The 17,491-nt window shown below is 41.3% G+C and overlaps 1 protein-coding gene across 3 annotated transcripts in view; it reads left to right on the top strand.

The window, feature by feature from the left end:
- Positions 1 to 17,491, top strand: part of SIK2 (salt inducible kinase 2) — a 55,271-nt gene continuing 37,780 nt past the window's right edge. The window contains exons 1-3 of one of the 3 annotated variants that reach the window (XM_055728677.1): positions 1 to 245; positions 9,835 to 9,951; positions 13,119 to 13,182. In XM_055728677.1, the coding sequence (XP_055584652.1) occupies positions 96 to 245; positions 9,835 to 9,951; positions 13,119 to 13,182 (331 nt within the window). In that variant the 5' untranslated portion in view covers positions 1 to 95. Of the gene's footprint in view, positions 251 to 9,834; positions 9,952 to 13,118; positions 13,183 to 17,491 lie in introns of all 3 variants that reach the window. The other 2 variants (XM_055728676.1, XM_055728678.1) reach the window with 2 other exon arrangements.

The raw sequence follows: 17,491 nt of genomic DNA on the forward strand, positions 1-17,491 counted from the left end.
TGACGCGCGGCGGCGGAGGGGCGGCGCGGCTCCAGGGCGCCGCAGCCAGAGCCCAGCCGCCGCCGCCGGAGCCGCCGCCGCCCCCCGAGCCCAGCATGGTAATGGCCGAGCCCCGGCGGCCCCCCGCGCTGCTGCCCCGCGGGCTCGGGCCCGTCCGCGTCGGCTTCTACGATATCGAGGGCACGCTGGGCAAAGGCAACTTCGCCGTGGTCAAGCTGGCGCGGCACCGCATCACGCGGAGCGAGGTGAGGTGAGGCGCGGGGGCCGCCGGCGCCCCCTGCCCCGGGCCTAGCGCGGCCCGCGGCTCCCCGGGCCCGGCCGGCCGGGCGGCGGGGCTGGGGCGCCCGCGGGGCGTGGGGGGTGCGAGCGGAGCGGGGGCAGCCGCGGGGTTTGGGGGGGAGCTCGGCGGGGCGCGGAGGGCGGCTGGCCCTGGGGGGGCGGGGGGCGGGCGGGCCGCGGGGGCCGCCTGCCTCGGGGGCTGGGGGCGTGCGGCGGCCGTGCGGGCAGCCTGCGCCTTTTGTCCCTTCCGCACCGGGGCCGCCTCCTGCAGGGCCGGCGGGGGGACATCTTAACGTGCCGGAGGTGCCGGGCCCTGCGGCGGGCTGGGGGGCCGGAGCGCTGCCCGCCCCTCTCCTTCGCCCGCTCCCCCCGCCCCGGCCGGGCAGCGGCTGCCCCCGGGCCCGGCGGCGGGCACGGCAAGGGTGCTGGGCCGGGGGACAGGCGGCTCAGTCCCAGCCGTCGCACAGGGACAACTTTCTGTTCATAGGGAAGGTGCCAACCTTGCGTGGCGCCTGCTCTCACGTCCCGAATATTTTACGGTTTCCTGACCCGGCCAGTACTCGCCGATCAGCAGTCCTCCTACCTCGGTAATCTGTTTTAGCGAAGGAACTTTAGTGTGTGTGTCCTGAATTCTTCCATGCATCATCCTGCCTGTTAACCAAATTCAACCATTTTTAGTCTCTTTGTTTAACCGCCCCCGCCCCCCCCCCATTTATGTTACCCGGTAATTACTACCCTGTAGATTGTTGGTATCTCATGCTTCACCTAAAAGAAAAATCAGTGTAAGCCTGCGTGGATAAAATGTAGTCATGTTCACTTTTTAAAAACAGGTATCTGACGAGGGTAATGGCTTTGAAAGATCAGCATCCTCTTACATTTTCTTCTTAGGTAGTTCTAGTCGCTACACCTAGAGGTAAGGTTTTTTGTAAGGCTCTGTTATGGTTGCTTTCATTGTTTACTGAAGAAGAGCTTACTGTGCTGCTCTGTACCAGACAGAAGTGAATAAAATATTGTCCGGAGTACAAGTACAAAACTGAAGAGACCCACAGTTATTCAGGTGCAGTGGTCTTCTCTGGTGAAATCGTTCCTTACTGGAATGAAAAATACCCTTAGCTTGGACTTCAGTTAAGGAAAACAAACCTGCGATGCTAACATTGTTCTGGCCATGCAGCGATAGGTGAGCTTTGCATCCCAAGTATTAAAAGAAATTTCTCTTACTGCCTCATTTCTCAAGTTTCATACTAAACTGTTAATTATTTTTTAAATTCTTCCTTGCTATTACTGAAGAGCCAAGCAGAGACCTTGTAATGTTAGTGTTCTGTTCCCAAGTTGATGCCATATGCCAAACTTCTAAACTTGAAGATACTAAGTTGTCATTTACTTTTCAGTTCCCCATTTCTTTGGCAGACTGTGTGATGGGGATGAAAGCTTTAGTCGTTATTTGTCATTTTAGAAAGTATATTTGTTTCCTATTGTTCAAAATAACAAAGGTTACAGAAAACTTAGAGCTTAACAGCTCCCCACCTCTGGCATGTTTTTTCCATGTTTTGTCCTAAGAAACTGCTGAATTCCAGTGCGTTCTGATATAGTCTTGAATTTCTTTAACCAGCTTTCCTCTTCTGAGGAGCCTTGTGTCCAGTCTGAAGCCTTTTTGTGTTCTGCATGACTTTTTTACAGCACGTTTGCCTGTTGTTGGAGATCTGTGTCAAGGTCTTTCATTTTTCAGTACAGCTACGTTGACTTTCTGCAGCAAGTGGTGCAAGCGTGTTTATCTGGAACTTAACTGCTGAGTTAGTTGCTGGAAGTATTAACGTGGTGTCTGAGGAAGGGGAGCCCTGTTAAGATTAGTTCTAGTGATGCTGGCGGAAATTGATTCTAGCCAAACTCTACTTTGAATAAGCACTTCAGGTTTGGTCCACCACACTTGATTTGGTGTTAGTTCACTGTGTACGTGGAGTGGAAGTCCTGCTTATTAACATTTCGAGATGGAAGGCTGTTCATATTTCAAGCTCGTTCTGAACTGTTGCTTAAATTTATTGAGTCGCTAATTTCTCACATTCGTATGTGCCTTTATTAAACTCCTAGTGGAAGAATATTCTAGCTTTTTAGGTTCTGGAAGGGCTGTATTTATGTATTGTCAGGTCTGTACTGCGGTAAGACCTGTGCTGTGTTGCTGTTGAGACTTGCTCAGAAAACCCTTTTTAAAAGGACTGTTGCCTTTTCTGAGTTTCTCATGAATCTCTCTATTCCAGCCCTTTAAATTTGGAACCTGTTTGTTGTTGGGCTTTTTTAGCATCGGTACTTTGAAATTGTATTTTATATGGCTTTGACCTATAAAAATATTTTCCTGGATTTTTACATAACTCTGACTAGCCAATAACTGTTAAACTAAAAAAAATGGGATCTTTTTACCTTGAGATATCAGCACTTACTGATTATGTACAGGTTCCATCCTTTTTATGGAAATCTTACATATCAATATAAAATTGTAACTTGAACTGAAAATAATACATCTATATAGCTGCTATAAATTGCTAGCAAAGTATAGGTGAAAGTAAAATGAAACTGGGCATGAAGCAGAAGATTACAGAGTCTACTACCCTGTCTTATGTGTACACAAACTCACTTAGAAGACATAACTTGAATCCTATATTAAAGCAGCACTAAAATTGCATGACTGAATAGTCAAACAGAAAGAAGTGTGGAAGTTAGGAAAAATGGAGGGATTGATAGGTATTTGTAGTAGTAGCGGTCGCGCATGACCCTTTTTAATGACAGTCCATACAGGGTGCCCCAGAGGGGGCTGCATGGTTGAATGTGACCTGTGGTGCTTGTTTGTGTGTGTGTTGCCATTTAATTTAATGACGTGCGCTTTCCTGCCATACTAATTTATCCTGTTGTCAAGAAATCCTGCGATCTCACGGTAACTTTTGTCAGAGTCATGAACAAGTGAGCGAAATTTTTCCTCGTAAGGAGGAGTCTAAGAAAAGAGAACAAAAGTAATCGAAAACATGAAGCTCAAGATGATGGATACTTGCTTCTAGTGAAATATGATGACCTGTGAAATAATGAACAATAGTGAAATGCTCTCGGATAGATGAAGGTACTACTTGGAAAAAAGCAATGCGCTTTAAGGATGAAGGAAAGCCTTTGTGAATAGGCTGTGTGTGAAAGAGTCGTGTCCCCCACCCATCCCCAAAAGTCTGTAACTGATACCCCCTAAGGATTAGTCATCTACAGAAGTATACTCGCCATAGCTCCTCGGACGAAAATGAAACCCTTCCAACTAGTATGTCCTTACAGCTCACCATTATGCTACAGGTGGTTGGCACTTACCTCTGAAAATTGCTGGCTCCTGGTACAAGATGTGAAACTAGTTTAGATGTGAGTGCCTGATCGAGTGTGCTTAGGTACGTGTAAAAGGGAATGACACAAGCGGAGGCAGCAGCTCCCTGTTTACTTCCAGCAACAGTTTGGGTTAGTGGAGTAATTCAGTGGGAAAATGACACTATTGGGCGGGGGGGGAAGACAAAAAGACTTACAGTGCTGGTGTAACTGTTTGCAGCCATGGGCTATTTTCCTTAAGAGTAGTGATAACTATTTAAAAAACAAAACAAAACAGCAACCAAAAAAAAGCCAAAGATAGAGTTGCAAAAGTTGTGTAATTGTCCTTATTTTGGCATGTGCCAAATTAGAGGTAGTTTGCTTGTGCTGTAGCAGTATGATTGACCGTACTAGTGGAATGAGAAATCATTTCTATATGTAGTCGGTCTCTCTGCACTGTCTTCAAAAGATAAAGTGATGTTCCAACATCTCTGCAAGATGCTAGTAGGTGTTAGCAAGCTGTATATTCAGGAACAAAATGCACTTTTCGGATAAGAAACTGTTCCCCATCTTGAAGCAGCTTCTCCACCTCTAAGAATTACTTCCCTTTTGCCTGTCATCGTGACACAGCTGAGATTATGGACAAAAGTGAGCAGTTGCCGTTGAATGCACTGTTCCTTCTCACATCATTATGAAGAAGTTGCTAGATTTTAAGTATTTCCAAGTGGTTTTTCTCTAAGTCTATGGCTCTGGCAAGATGCATGAAAGCTGAAGTTTCAGAATAGACTGAGATACCTAATCTGCATTTGACTGTAGAAGCAGCGGTGCCAGCTGCTACTATGCTGCTTCTCCTCTAGAAGCTTGCCACTGTGTGCACATACATAATATACACATTGAGAGTTGTACGAGGATTGCAAATAACTAAATTTTTTTTCCTTCAAGTAGGCACACGCTTTTACTGTGTTCAAAAACAACTGCTTAATAGTACCGAATAACTTCCCATTGTAAGACAAAATATGGTTTGATGTAATGTGGTGGGTTTTTTAAACTAAAAACCTATTAAAACTGGAAATACAGCTTGTTCTTCATTAGTTCGCATCTCTCCCTCATGCATCCCAAATAAGCTATTCTTAATTAGTGGAGAGCTGTGCTTAGAATTATCTCAGATATGAAAGACCAAGCTAATGTGGTTGCACAACACAGACTTCTGTGAATATATTAGTGATAGCTGATAACTGAATGATCTAGCTAAAGAAGTCTTGTCTTTTTTTGAACAGATTATGGATGTAGCAGCACAAAAATGCTTTTCTTGATGTGATGACAGAGGTAGCAAGCAGCCTGCTGAGACAGTGGCTCACTGTAGTGCTCCAAAACAATTTGTTGCCCAACATTTGCGAAGTCACATCCAGCATAATCTTTCTAGCTCCATAGTTGCCTGCAGGAGTTCAGTATTAACTGACTTAATAAAGAGCATTTTATTAATGCTGTCATCATCATCTGGCAGTATCTTCACAAAAACATTTTTGTGGAAGTATTCATCCAAGTCCTTGATGCACTGTTGTACCTGGATGCCCAGTGTGTAAACAAAAGGGATCTTTTCAGACTCCAAAGCTACAAATGCAGCGAACTTTCATCAGTGATACATTGCAATGCATCACTGTTTTTTTGGGGTTTTTTGCTTGCAATTCAGTAAATAGCGTTGCAATTTTGGGAATGTTTGTATAGACAATATAGAATGTTACTATGTGCTTCTGTGGAGTGTTCACCTTCTGCATCTTGTTCTAAACCTACAGTCACTTGTGGTATGGGGAGGTAAGGAAATGTTTCAAAACGAAGGATTTTTCTGGAGCCATCATGTGCTAGGAAATGTGTGACCTTAAAATTTTTCTTGCTCACACACTTTCAGAAGGATTTGGTTCTGGTGTTTCAGTGGTCTTTGGGAATTGTATTTCTAAATATGTGCAGCAAGGAGATAGAAAACTTCTGGAAAAGGAAGAAAGTGGGAAACACAAAACACTGGAACATGAAGCACTGTTCTTGGCCAGAAAGTGTAGTGAAGGTTATGGCAGGATTTATAGCCATGCTTCCCAAATTTATATGACCCATTTTTTTATTACTTTTTTTAAATGCTTCTTTCCTCTAATGAATTTTTACTAGTTGTTGCTCAGGAAATAGATCTGCTCAAGGATTTTAACCATGTAAAGATGAAAAATGTCTTCTGCATGTTTTTATTTTATACTTACTTTTTAGTAAATTTAGTATAAACTTCAGTAAATGGTTATATAGTTGCATAGTCTTGTTAACCTTGGAAAACATACAACTATGGTAGGCACTGATTATTAAGAAATTTAAGTGGAAGTGGAAATATTTAATCTCTAAAACTGAAGGACTGAGTTATCTAGGTTTTTCTAGAGAAGTGGATACTTCTGTTATCTGGGAAAACAAAGTTAAAAACTGGTTGGGTTTTTTTTGCTTTGTTTTGTTCAAACTCATTGCAGATATTAGAAGCTAGGAAGTACAGTGTTCAGGATAATGCCTGATACCTCTGGAAAAGGTTGGCAACATAAACACTTGTAGATAGGCTTGGAAATGGTAACCGGCTGGTTTTGAAAGACTTGTCCTTTCAGTAAAAAGGAATACTCAATTTAAGAGCAAACTGTGGAAGTGCCAAACTGCACTGGAAAAACCACCAAGAGTCAGTGTACTTTTAAAGCTAGGTTTTTCACTAGCATAAGGTGATGTGAATAAAGATTCTTTGGAAAAAGTAGCGCTAGCAAGCCATACGGTTGCAGAATTCTCCCCCTCCTAGTAAGGAGGGGGTGAGAAGAATAGAAGAAGAAAATATGAATATTTGTGCTAATCAAACTGATGATACAGTGATGGATAGATAAAGGTTTGGCATGAGCCCTCAGAGCAGGCTGCTGTTGGGGGTTTTTTGGTTGGTGGGTTTTTTGTTCAAACTGTCGAACCCCCCCTTAATTTATTGCTTTGCTGCAGTTTCACTTGGTTGGGGTGGTGTCCTCTTCTGTGCTAGATCTAACCTCTTTTCTTTGAAGTCCCGTATAGTTTTGCTTTTATTAGCTTTTCTGTACTGCACACATTTCCTATGTACAAGAAGAGTAAATGGGAGAAAGTTACTGCAATTTTTTTTTTTTTTTTTTTTTTTGCATTTGAAGAGAGCTTTGTAAAATACCTAACTATGGGGAGAAAATGCACAGTGACTGTAAGGTGAAATTAAATGAACCAGAGCCTGGGAAGGAGGCAGTCTTAAAAATTGCAAGTGATGCAGGCTTTAGGTAAAGCTTCTACACTGTTGTCTACGTGAAGAAAGGAGGAGGTGAAGAGAGAAGCTACTGTAAATACCGCAAGTTACCGAGAGGCTGATGCTGTTTGTGTAAATCTTTGTTCTAATTAGATTGCCTAAACTTTAAATACACCAAAAAAAATGCAGCGGGATTTTTTTTGCATTACTCTAAATCGATAAAGGATTTAGACTTTCCCGAACCCTGATCTAGCCAAGATTGGAGATCCCTTGTCGCTTGACTGAATGATGTCAGTCTTTCATATCGCGGAATGATTTTCACATATTACAGAATGTATTACCATTCTGTGACAGGCGTGCAAGATTGCTACAGGTAAATCTTTTCATTAGTTTGTGAATAAGAAATAGCGGGCTCCATTCCTCTTAAATCTGGAGGTCACTCAAATAACAGGTATAAACTGGGATAGATGTGGAGGATGAAGGAGAAACCAGCTTGTGTGTCTAGTTGATTCCAGAGACACAGTATAGATTAGAGGAAGGGGAGAAATGTGACTCATGGGTCGTTGTTAATATATATTTCCTGACACATAAGAATTTGGTCTGGCTTTCATGGTTTGGTTTGATTATTTCAATGTTTTGTAACTTTCTAGTGAAGTGATTTCTTCTTAGGCCAATAAATTGCACCTGCAAAAAAGTAAACAATAACCAGAAGTCATTTTATTAGGTGTGATCTTAAATTAGGCCAGGGGGACTTAAAGGTATGGGGTTTGTGTGGTGGTTTTTCTTAAGCAGCTGAGTGATTGTTTGGATCCTCTGCTGCCACATGGCACATAGTCAGACGGAACAGGGCAGCAGCCTGCTGTTCTGCCTTCGTGGGTGAGTGGAAGGGGACCTGCGGAGAGAAACAGCAATTGCTGCAGGGAGCAGTCAAAGGGAGTGCAAACCTGGCAAGAGCAAGTGGGAAGTCTGCATTTGGATAGTCCGGTCCCGTGCATGTTACTGTTCTTCTTCTGCCTGTCTCTTACTCCTTCCGTGTGTGAAGCCAAGCCTTTATTACCCAGTTTTATACATGTCGGGTGTAAGACAGCAAATTCATGTTGTTGGAAGGAATGGGAACAGGATGAGGCGGGTAACAAAAAGGAGCAGAAGCAGGTGTTCCACAGGTTTTATTTGCATGGTTTATAGTCAAAACCCAGAAACTTTCAAAGGGAGACCTGTAATCTTCTAGGACGCACCATCCTGAGCGTGACTGTTCGTGTGTGCTTCTCAGTGTGCAGTGTAGTGTCACGTGCGAGAGGGCAGAGTAGCTGCTTTACGGAGAGGGCTGTAAATACAAATAGCTAGCAGAAGACAAAAGAGAGAAGCGTGTTTTGAAAAGATAAGGCATTAGGATCCCCTAAATTGCCCTCTGTTATACTAGGATAGAAGAAAGTTGCAGGGAGCTGGGGAGGAAGAGGGCAGTGTGGAGTGGCTGAATGCCCTTTTAGGTACCGCTTCTTCCAAAGTGTCCGCTCTTAGGTTTTGAAGAATAAAGACTATGGAGTAACTCAAGGGTAATGGTGAAGGTGTTGTGGGCTGTGAACCTTTTTTCTTGTTTGCTGTCTAATGTATGTAACATTATTCTTACAAATATATACTGGGTTTTGGTAAATCTGCTTTAAGCAAGTGCCACATCAACCAAACATTTGATTAACAAAACCCCCACCTGTCTTTTGAAAAAAGTTTTTAAAAAATGTTTGTTTGCTTTGGAAAATAGTCTTGTTCTGCTTCAGCTAGGTAAGACTGCATCTTGCACCTTAAAACTAAAACCAACTTTTCATTGATTACAAAGCTAGATCAATTTATTCACTCATAGCAGAACCTTGTTTTTCTGGTGGTTGGGGAAGACAAGTGACTTTTGAAGAGGTTATCAAGCCAAAGCATACTGAAATGAAGTCAATAAATAGTTAATTCTGAATTCAGGTGAGTCCATAATCAGCCTTACAGGAGATAATGAGGTTCACCTCCTGTGGATTTTAGTCTCCTGCATAGCAGCTGTCTCCCATAGTTCAATAGTTTGTGAAATGCAGTTATAATTGGAAGCATTTGTGTGACTAACATTGTTTGCTCCTGCTTCAGCATTAATAATGAGATATTCAGGGTGAATAAACACCATTTCTATATTCAATAGTTTTTAGTATTGTTATCCTTTGCATCATGGCTTTTATAGCAGCTATATTTTTCTTCTTTGTTTTAATGTTTTTTTTAAATGTCTTCTGTTTGAAATTTTCAGTCTCCTAAACATGCTTAGTTGTCTGTAATTCACTTTGCAGGTATTGGCTAAAAACAAGATCTGATTTCTGAACTAATCGAGATCTGTTTGCAAGGTTTGAGTGATAAACATCTGTACAGAGTTTTTTCCCTGAACAGATGAACTGTAGATGTCCTTATGTAGTAGCATATTAATTACAGTTAAAATAAGCATGTAACGGCTGAAAACACATGGATCCACCATGTTTTGATTATTTGTATTGAGTCAAAAGTTTTTCTTCTAAAATACCGTTTTTCTTTTGTGGAATTCAGATTGGCTACCTTGACTTGAGAAATGGACACCATTAGGCTTTTAAAGAAGATCTTTGTCTTTACAACACTGCTCCATGAAGGGTCATCAGTTGCTCCCACCTGCTACTGATATAAAAACATTCTGCACCTGGGCTCGTTGGAGCACTGGCCTCCATCACCTGTTCTGTGTCTTCCATTTTTTTGTAAAACTTCCTTTTTCTGAGACACTGTTGTTAGGAGATAGTCCTGCAGCCGCTACTGACGTGTTTAATGTTATGTTGCTGTGTTTTTCAGTGTGGGACATGTATTTCTGAGGTAGAAGAAAGCCCCCAGTTATCTGGGGTTGCACCGTTCCCTTTATAATAAAGGCTAAACTAATGAGGAAAGTGTTGGGGAGCTTTAATCTCACTTTTGCTGTCTGTCTGCAGGTGGCAATAAAAATCATTGATAAATCTCAGCTGGATGCTGTGAATCTGGAGAAGATCTACCGAGAAGTGCAGATAATGAAAATGCTTGATCACCCGCACATTATAAAGCTCTACCAGGTATGGTTAGCGGGGGGGGTTTTCCTCTTCTCTTGCTCCTGTATGAAGAGTTAACTCTACACCAGTGACTCCTGGCAGATCACCAGCCTGTGACAAAGTCAACTTTTCTGGAACTGATTTGTGTTGGATAAGTGTTTCACTTTATTGGAAGTTGTGGTCTTTTTTTATTCTATGGTACCACGAGGCTGGCCATGTTAGATACTCACACATACCTGAAATCGGCTAAAAATACACAGAAGGTTGTAAATTTCATGTTAGTGAAAGAGCTGAGTTGGAAATACCTGGTGATGAGGCTTTTCCTGTTAGCAGACAAGGTAAGCTAGAGCAGGGTAGGGATATTCAACGTAATGTGTCCACAGTGAGTAAGTACTAGCTGGGAGGATCTGCGAGGTTATAGTGGTTTTCTTGAGCTGAGTCTTGGCTGAGAATTGCAAATCGAGGAGTAATTGCAGCCTTTTTTTCTTATCCAAAGATGATAAGACATGAGGATACGTAAATCCAGATTCTGCAGACGTGCTTGTGATGTAAATGCATGCACCAAGGAAAAGCTTCCCAGACACTTTATCTCAAAGTGCATTTACGAGGAGACAGATAACTAGTTCTTTAGATTTATTTTTGTTGGAGTCTTGCATTTCACTGTGGATGTGGACAACTTGTTATTTATCCTAAAGTGAACTATGTATGTTGTGGAATTGAATGCATCCCTTTAGAACACAAATGATGAATAATTATGGTACAACAATATGTATTTACATAAGAGATAAACCTGCACTTGCGATAGTGCAGATAATGAAAACTTTTGAAGGTTTTTACTTGTGACTTTTTTAGTGCACGTAGTTTGTATAGTAAAATATAGTTTGGTTTGTTTTCTCTTCTCTTTCATTTTCTGTTCCTGTTAGCTTATGGTAAAATGTTTGAGGCTGCTGGCTCAGAAGCTGAGGCTTCTGCTTCGGATAACTCTTGCTTTTAAGGCCTTCCTGGGAATGTTCCCTTTGGGGTCGGTCAGTGTGCTGTTTAACAAGTCAGATGGTGCTTCTGAGATACTCTTGTGCTTGTTTCACATAAACCTAGCTCAACAAACAAATGAAGGTTTGTGCGTGCTAAAACTAAACTTTTGAATTTGAGTTCATCTGATGATGTCTATCAAGGCAATGTGAGCACAAGGACTTGGACCTGTGGTGTTGGAGTTGTTCTACTGACTAAAGACCAAGATCCCAGTTTAGACTGATTTAGCTTTAATTTCACCTTATGGGAGAGACTGGCGCTTGCTCTTTTAAAATGTTGATTTCACTGAGTAGAGGCGGACCTTAGCGAGTTAAATTTCAACTAGCTTGAGTAATACCTGCCACAGTTCCTTCTGAATTAATGACAAAACACAAAAATAGTAGAGGAGAGTCTGAGAACAATGAAATTAAGCCTGGAGATCAGCAAGATCACTTGAAGAGGAGGCCAATTGTTAGGTGGTGCTTACAGCTTTACTGCTAAGGAGTTGGCTTATTAGAAATGCATTTGGTAGATAGGTGAGTTGACTTTTTTAAAAGCCTTCAGTCAAACTGTCTCACTAGTTTGCTTGTGTAGTGTGTCCATAACTGCACTTTGTCCACGCTACAAGTTTCTGGATTGTCTTATGTCAAGGAACTGCTGAGGATTATCGAAGTTAGGTAATGAAGCTAGCAATCTTGGCTTGATTAAAAATGGTTCCATCTCTATGTAATCCACAGGCTGTTGCAGCTTTCTGTCTCCAAATGCTGGTTTAAAACAGACTTTCCAAACTGTTTTGCCTTCAGATACAGACATTTCAGTCATAATATGCTTAGCTGTTGTAGAATTAAACAAGGGTGCAGGAGTGACTGAAGAACTGCCGTCTTGTTCTGTCTGCTGGCTTGTCAGTTTTTGGTAATTCTGCTGTTTTTATAACTATCTATATATCTTTCAGGATTTGCCTTTTTTTTTCTTTTTTTTTTTTAAAAAAGCATTCCTCTAAAAAGTTTACTTGTGAACAGTCTCCTAGGGCCTTTAAACTTGTGCATAAATGCAAAAATCAAATTCAGGAAGGCCTTGTCCGCAGACAGCTCAGGCTGAGCTATTTTACTGTGGCTATTGAAATAGGCCCAAAATGTCTTAAGTGTTGAAATCGTATTGTACTGCAGGGAAGTCCCAAATTACTCTTTTATTTTGAAGTAGAGGATTTTTCACTTTCAGTGTATCTTTTGATTATGCTGTTTGTACAACGCATTCCTGAGTAGCTGTTTAAGCAATTGAGTAGATCATTAGAAAGAAAGCTGCCAGATAACTGACTGGGCTGCCTTTTCCCAGCTTATATCGTGGAAGTATGGAATTTTGAATTGTTGGGTGAAATCTTTTGTTCAAGGCCATGAACAACCGTTCATGGAAAAGTTTTGAAGTCTTCCCCTTACCCTCTTTTTTTCCTGTTTATCTCTATTCCTTCTGGCCTCCCATATTTTTGAACTGTGAGTAGTTCTTGTAAGAGGAAGGCTGAAGCTTACCAGAAGAAGTAGACGATGCTTAAAGCTTGATGGTTTGTTTTTATTTTTTTACTCTCCCCACCAGATGATATAGTGAGGATGTGATAGTTTTGTGCTGTACTATCCAACCGTACAATGGGATTCTGTGATTGTGGTACTTTTACCTGAATTTTGCCAGGTTTCAAGACTGATGTTCACTTGGGTTTCTTTTTTTTTTTTTTTTTCTTCTTTCTGTAACTGGAGAACTGTTGGTAACAGCGGTCAGTATTGTCCCAGTCTTCTTTTGCAAGCATCAGCCCATCAGCATGTTAGAAAAGTTGAGCAAGGGAATTACTTTAGGCTAATTCCTTAAAGGAAAGTCTTTTAACTAGCTGCTGAGGATACAGTAATTTTGTATTAGTTGCCTGTGGCTGGGAATCCTGTCCACCACCACCTCTGTACGGTGGCTTTATGAAGTATTTAAACCTTATCCTTGTGCTTAGCATGCAAGTGCTCCCCTTGAACTTGTTGAGGTAATTTGGAAAAAAAAAACGAAGTGAAAGATTGAGATAACTGTATGTGCAAGGCAAAGACTTTCACGTCTTTATCAGAAGAGAACCATGAAAAGAAGTATCCACTGGGGGGGGGGTTGCTATTTGCTCTTCCCGCAAACAATCTCATGTGTGATTTCTCCATCAACAGGTGATGGAGACCAAAAGCATGTTGTACCTTGTGACAGAATTTGCCAAAAATGGAGAAATTTTCGGTAAGCAAGAGAATATTCTCATGTTCAACATTTTAACGTTAACTTCTGAAGTTTGTTAATTGTATATCTTGCCCGAGGTTCCCTTTCAATGTAGTATGTTACTTTCCTTTGTCACGAGATGTGTGATGACTGTCACTGTTTCTCATTTTGGAACTAAAACTTTAGGGAAAGCTGTTCCAGCGTATGCTAACTTAAGAAAAAGGTTAAAAACTACTGATGGAGTGAATAGTAAAAGTGATTCCACACTCCTGAGGCTTGCATTCTAGTATTGAAAGAGGTTCCTGCACGCTCTCTTCCTTCCTGATTGTGGTAACGGCCGCAGTAATAAAATCTTCTGTGCCTGTGTAACACAGACGTGGTTATGGCAGCCAGGTTGTAGCCTTTCAGCTCTCCATCAGTGTAGCTTGGGTAAATGTCGTAACTTTCAAGGAGTCAGGCTTACGGTCTGCTGTGCCGTTATGGGTTACCTCTAGGATGTTTTGTCTTCTATAATTGTGCGGTGCCTACATGTCCCAAGTTACAGTTCTGAGATTTTTCTAAGGTATTGAGGCTAGGGTAGCAGTGAAGTCCCTTCAAGGAGGGACAAGCTGAATTTTTCCCCAGAACGAGCTATATGTTGCGGTGCTCCTTTTTAGGCCACAAAGAAGAAATATGTGATATTAAGTAGTTCAAATGCATTTCATTTTGACCTGTGTTAGCACCTTTAACTTTATAATGTGCATTAGCGGTCAAAGTCTTTTTTCAGCTCCTGCATAGCTGATGAAATATTTGTGTGAGCCAGTGTTCTTTTGACCAAAGACGAGCTTGCTGCTCATAAACTCATTTGACATAGTTTACAACCTGCAGAATAGCAAGACAGTGTTCTAGTAAGGCTGGGATGATAAAAATACCAAGACGATAACTCCCATTTCTGTATACAGCGTGTTAGAGTAGGTCCGTTTTGGGGTCTGGTAACCTTTGAATATCTTGTGCCTTTCTCAGGAATGTGGGTTTTGTTGCTTTGGGTTTGGTTTTTGTGTTGTGGTGTATTTTTCTGAAGGAACAGCATGATTTGCTTTACACTGAATACCATCTGGAAACACTGAATAAGAAGAAAGGGGATTCTGTGTTTCTCACCTTCTAAGCTGCTTCTCAAACCAGTGCTAATCTTGAAGCCCAGCCATGAAGCTACAACTGTGCTTGGGTTTTTTCCTTCTGAAATCTTTTCATCTTGATACTTGCCTTGGGAACTACAACACTGGAGGCTGTTTATCTTGCAAGATTTGTATGCAGACTTGCCTAAGACAAAAATCTATCTAAAAATTACCTTTATTCCTACATCAGGTTAAGTTCGTGTGTCTTGTGTAATTTTAAGGTTTCATATATGAAACATTCTCAGTACTCAGTCAAGATTCTATAACAACGTATTAAATTGCATTTACGTGACCAGAAGGTTTTTTAGCTGCTGCTTTATGTGAGAAAGTTAGGTGGCCATAGGGGAAGACAAATTAACAGAAGGCAAAAAATACAGAAGTTGAATCAGCGTGGCTGAAGATTCTCAAAGTAGCTTGGATGGTAACTCTTTTTGGCTTCTTGCCTTGGCTTTTATATGTATCGCTTCCTGTAAAACTTTGACTTAATCTCTCTGTTCGTTCTGGAGAAGCAAAAGCTTTTTAGGCTCTGAGACCTTCCCTGTGTGCAGATACTTTAATGTGTGTTTCAGGCAGAGTTTAGCTAATTCTCTTAGACCTTGTTTGCTCTTAAAAAAAAATTAAGAAATCTTTCTGGGTCCATTATTAGACATTTAGTATTTCTGTGCAGGCTTTTCTAAATTATTTTTTCCTGATCTATTGGAATAACTTCTCAGAGGGGCTTTTGTAATTAAGGATGGGATATTCTGCGGTTGTATTTGCCACTGTTACGTGTTTTTGGAGGAGGAAGCAGAGTGGAAGTAATGGCAGAAACATGTTAGAATTTCAGAGGGGAAAAAAAGTCTTGTCTGAGAGCCTGCAGAAAAGACAGAAGAGACAGTGAACTACAAGAGTAAGTGCTAGGTGAAGAGCAAATGATTGCTGTCTAGTAATAACAAATTTGTTTAAAGTTTGAATGGTATCCAGGGCAATGAGTTTATTTTCCGTGAATGAGTCTAGCATATCCTAGTAGGGTAACGGAAGAAAGGAATAGAAAAATAGGAGAGGAGCAGAAATAGTCTCAAAGGTAAAAAAGATCTTTTTACCTGGAATATTTCGTATATAGCAGGTACTGTTGCTTTGTTTAGGAATTGGACTGAGGTGTTCAAGTAACAACCTTTCTTGGTTAAGACCTGATTTCATGAGTTCTGTGCTTGATATCCAGGCAGTTAGAGTTCTCACATGCATTTTCATTGCAGTAACAAAACCGGAGCTGCTGAGGGTTTCTCTGAAACTGTCAGCATCACCACGCGGAATGAACTTGGGGGCAATGAATAGAGTTTGGCATGTAGAGGGCCCTGGTGATTGGAGTGCAGTAGAGATGGAGCCTGGCTGATCTTTTTTTTTTTTTTTTTTTTTTTTTTTTTTACACTGGGGGGCAGGGGGATGGATTGCATGGAAACAGAACTCAAATGTTCAAAGTTCTGTCTTCTTGTCTGGGTTATCTTTTCCCACCTTTAAGTCCTTATCATTAGGCTGCTTGTGTCAAAAGCAGGATGTCATGTCCAGGGCAACTTTGATGTAACTGGAAGGTAAAAAAAAGTAAGGTAGTATTTTAAAAACCAAAAAAGTAGAAAGGTGACTTGCAAGCTTTTCCTCTTTCCTGTCCTGATCCTTCTTTGAGTATATTGAATTTGCTATGTTGAGTCTAACAATGTGTGTGAAATAAAGTCTCCCTTTTACAACACGTAGTTTCCAAACAGCACAAATAGTGGGATTCTCTTCTGGAGTCCTGTACCCAAGTGTCTTCAACGTTTTGAACATTTTGCCACGCATAATCCTGCTTTTGGGGGGGACTTTCATTTTCTGTTAGAAACCTGTGGAACCCACTATTTGTTTAGTTAATCAGTCTCCTGGCAGCATTTAAGTATTGTGCTTTGTTTTGTTCCTTGACTAACCTTTGCATTTGGGGGGGGTCTTAAAAAACAACTGACAAAAAACTCGCTCTAGGTTTGTGGCATGGAGCAGCTTATTTAAATTTTTACTCAAAAGCTGCTGAGGTGGGAGAAGTATGATGAGAAAGACAAACTTGAGTCTGGTGGGGCTGATCTTCCTTCCTGTTCCTCTGTAATCAGTGAGGAGTGAGAGGCCTCTCCAGGGGCTGGTTCAGAGCTTTGACTCACCCTCCAGAGGAGCCTCTTTTTTCCTCTCCGAGTACAGGAGGAGCTGAGAGAGAGATTAGACTCCCTGGGTTGAAGTTAGCCTTTGTGATAGCTCTTCTGAGTGACTTTGCTATTCAGCGATGTACAAAATTTGTGAGAGTTTATAGAAGTCCTTTTTCTATCTTCCTCTTGAATAAGATACTTTAAAGAAGGTAGCATGCTCTTAAAGATGGTTGTCAGTAGTTGGTAACTGGTAAATGTTCTCTTAATGCCATGTCAGGCTTTCAAGTTCACTGTGAGTAGCCTGGTATTAAACCTCATTGAGTCTTTTCAGCTCTGCTAAACCATCATTTCATAGTGCTGACTGGTAGTTCATGGACAGGATTATTTTCAGCCCCTGTACTAACATTCTTCGCTGTGGTCATAGCTTCAGTGAAATTTTGTATACTCCACAGCAGTTCTGAATTTGCCTTTTGTCAGTTAATGTCATTGCAATAAATAATGTGTTTAGCCTAGGCACTTACAATGCTGTTACATTTTAGATTTGTTTTTTTTGTTAAGGTCTTTAGATGTAATAAAACGTTTGAATTAAAAAGATTTCAGTTGTGCTTAAATCCTTTACAGATCTACAAAGTTTCTAACGAGCAGTTTCCACTGTGTTTTTAGAAGTCCTTTCACAGCCATGGTCTTGTAACCTTCAGCACCCCTCACCTGAAGTCTCTACCACAGGTGGGATGCAGATTATCTGTTAGCTAAAATAACCACAGGGAACCTGTTCTGAAGGGCTAATTCCCTAGCTCCTCATCAGTGACTGTTCCCATTACAAGGCTCCAGACTGGGCAGCAGGAAGATATTAAGCCTAAAACCAACGTAATTGTTCAGCAAGGGGAAAGGGAATATCCAACTTTGAGTTACGGTTCTTTCTACCCCCTCTTGCTTGCAGTCTGACATACTACATGTGCATTTTAAAAGCAGTAAACATGACCAAACTACCAGCTTCTGTGATTTATGTCTAGCTTAACAATTGTATTTAAAGGA

This window comes from Falco cherrug, chromosome 17 (assembly GCF_023634085.1).
Source record: "Falco cherrug isolate bFalChe1 chromosome 17, bFalChe1.pri, whole genome shotgun sequence".
Classification (NCBI taxonomy): Eukaryota; Metazoa; Chordata; class Aves; order Falconiformes; family Falconidae; genus Falco; species Falco cherrug.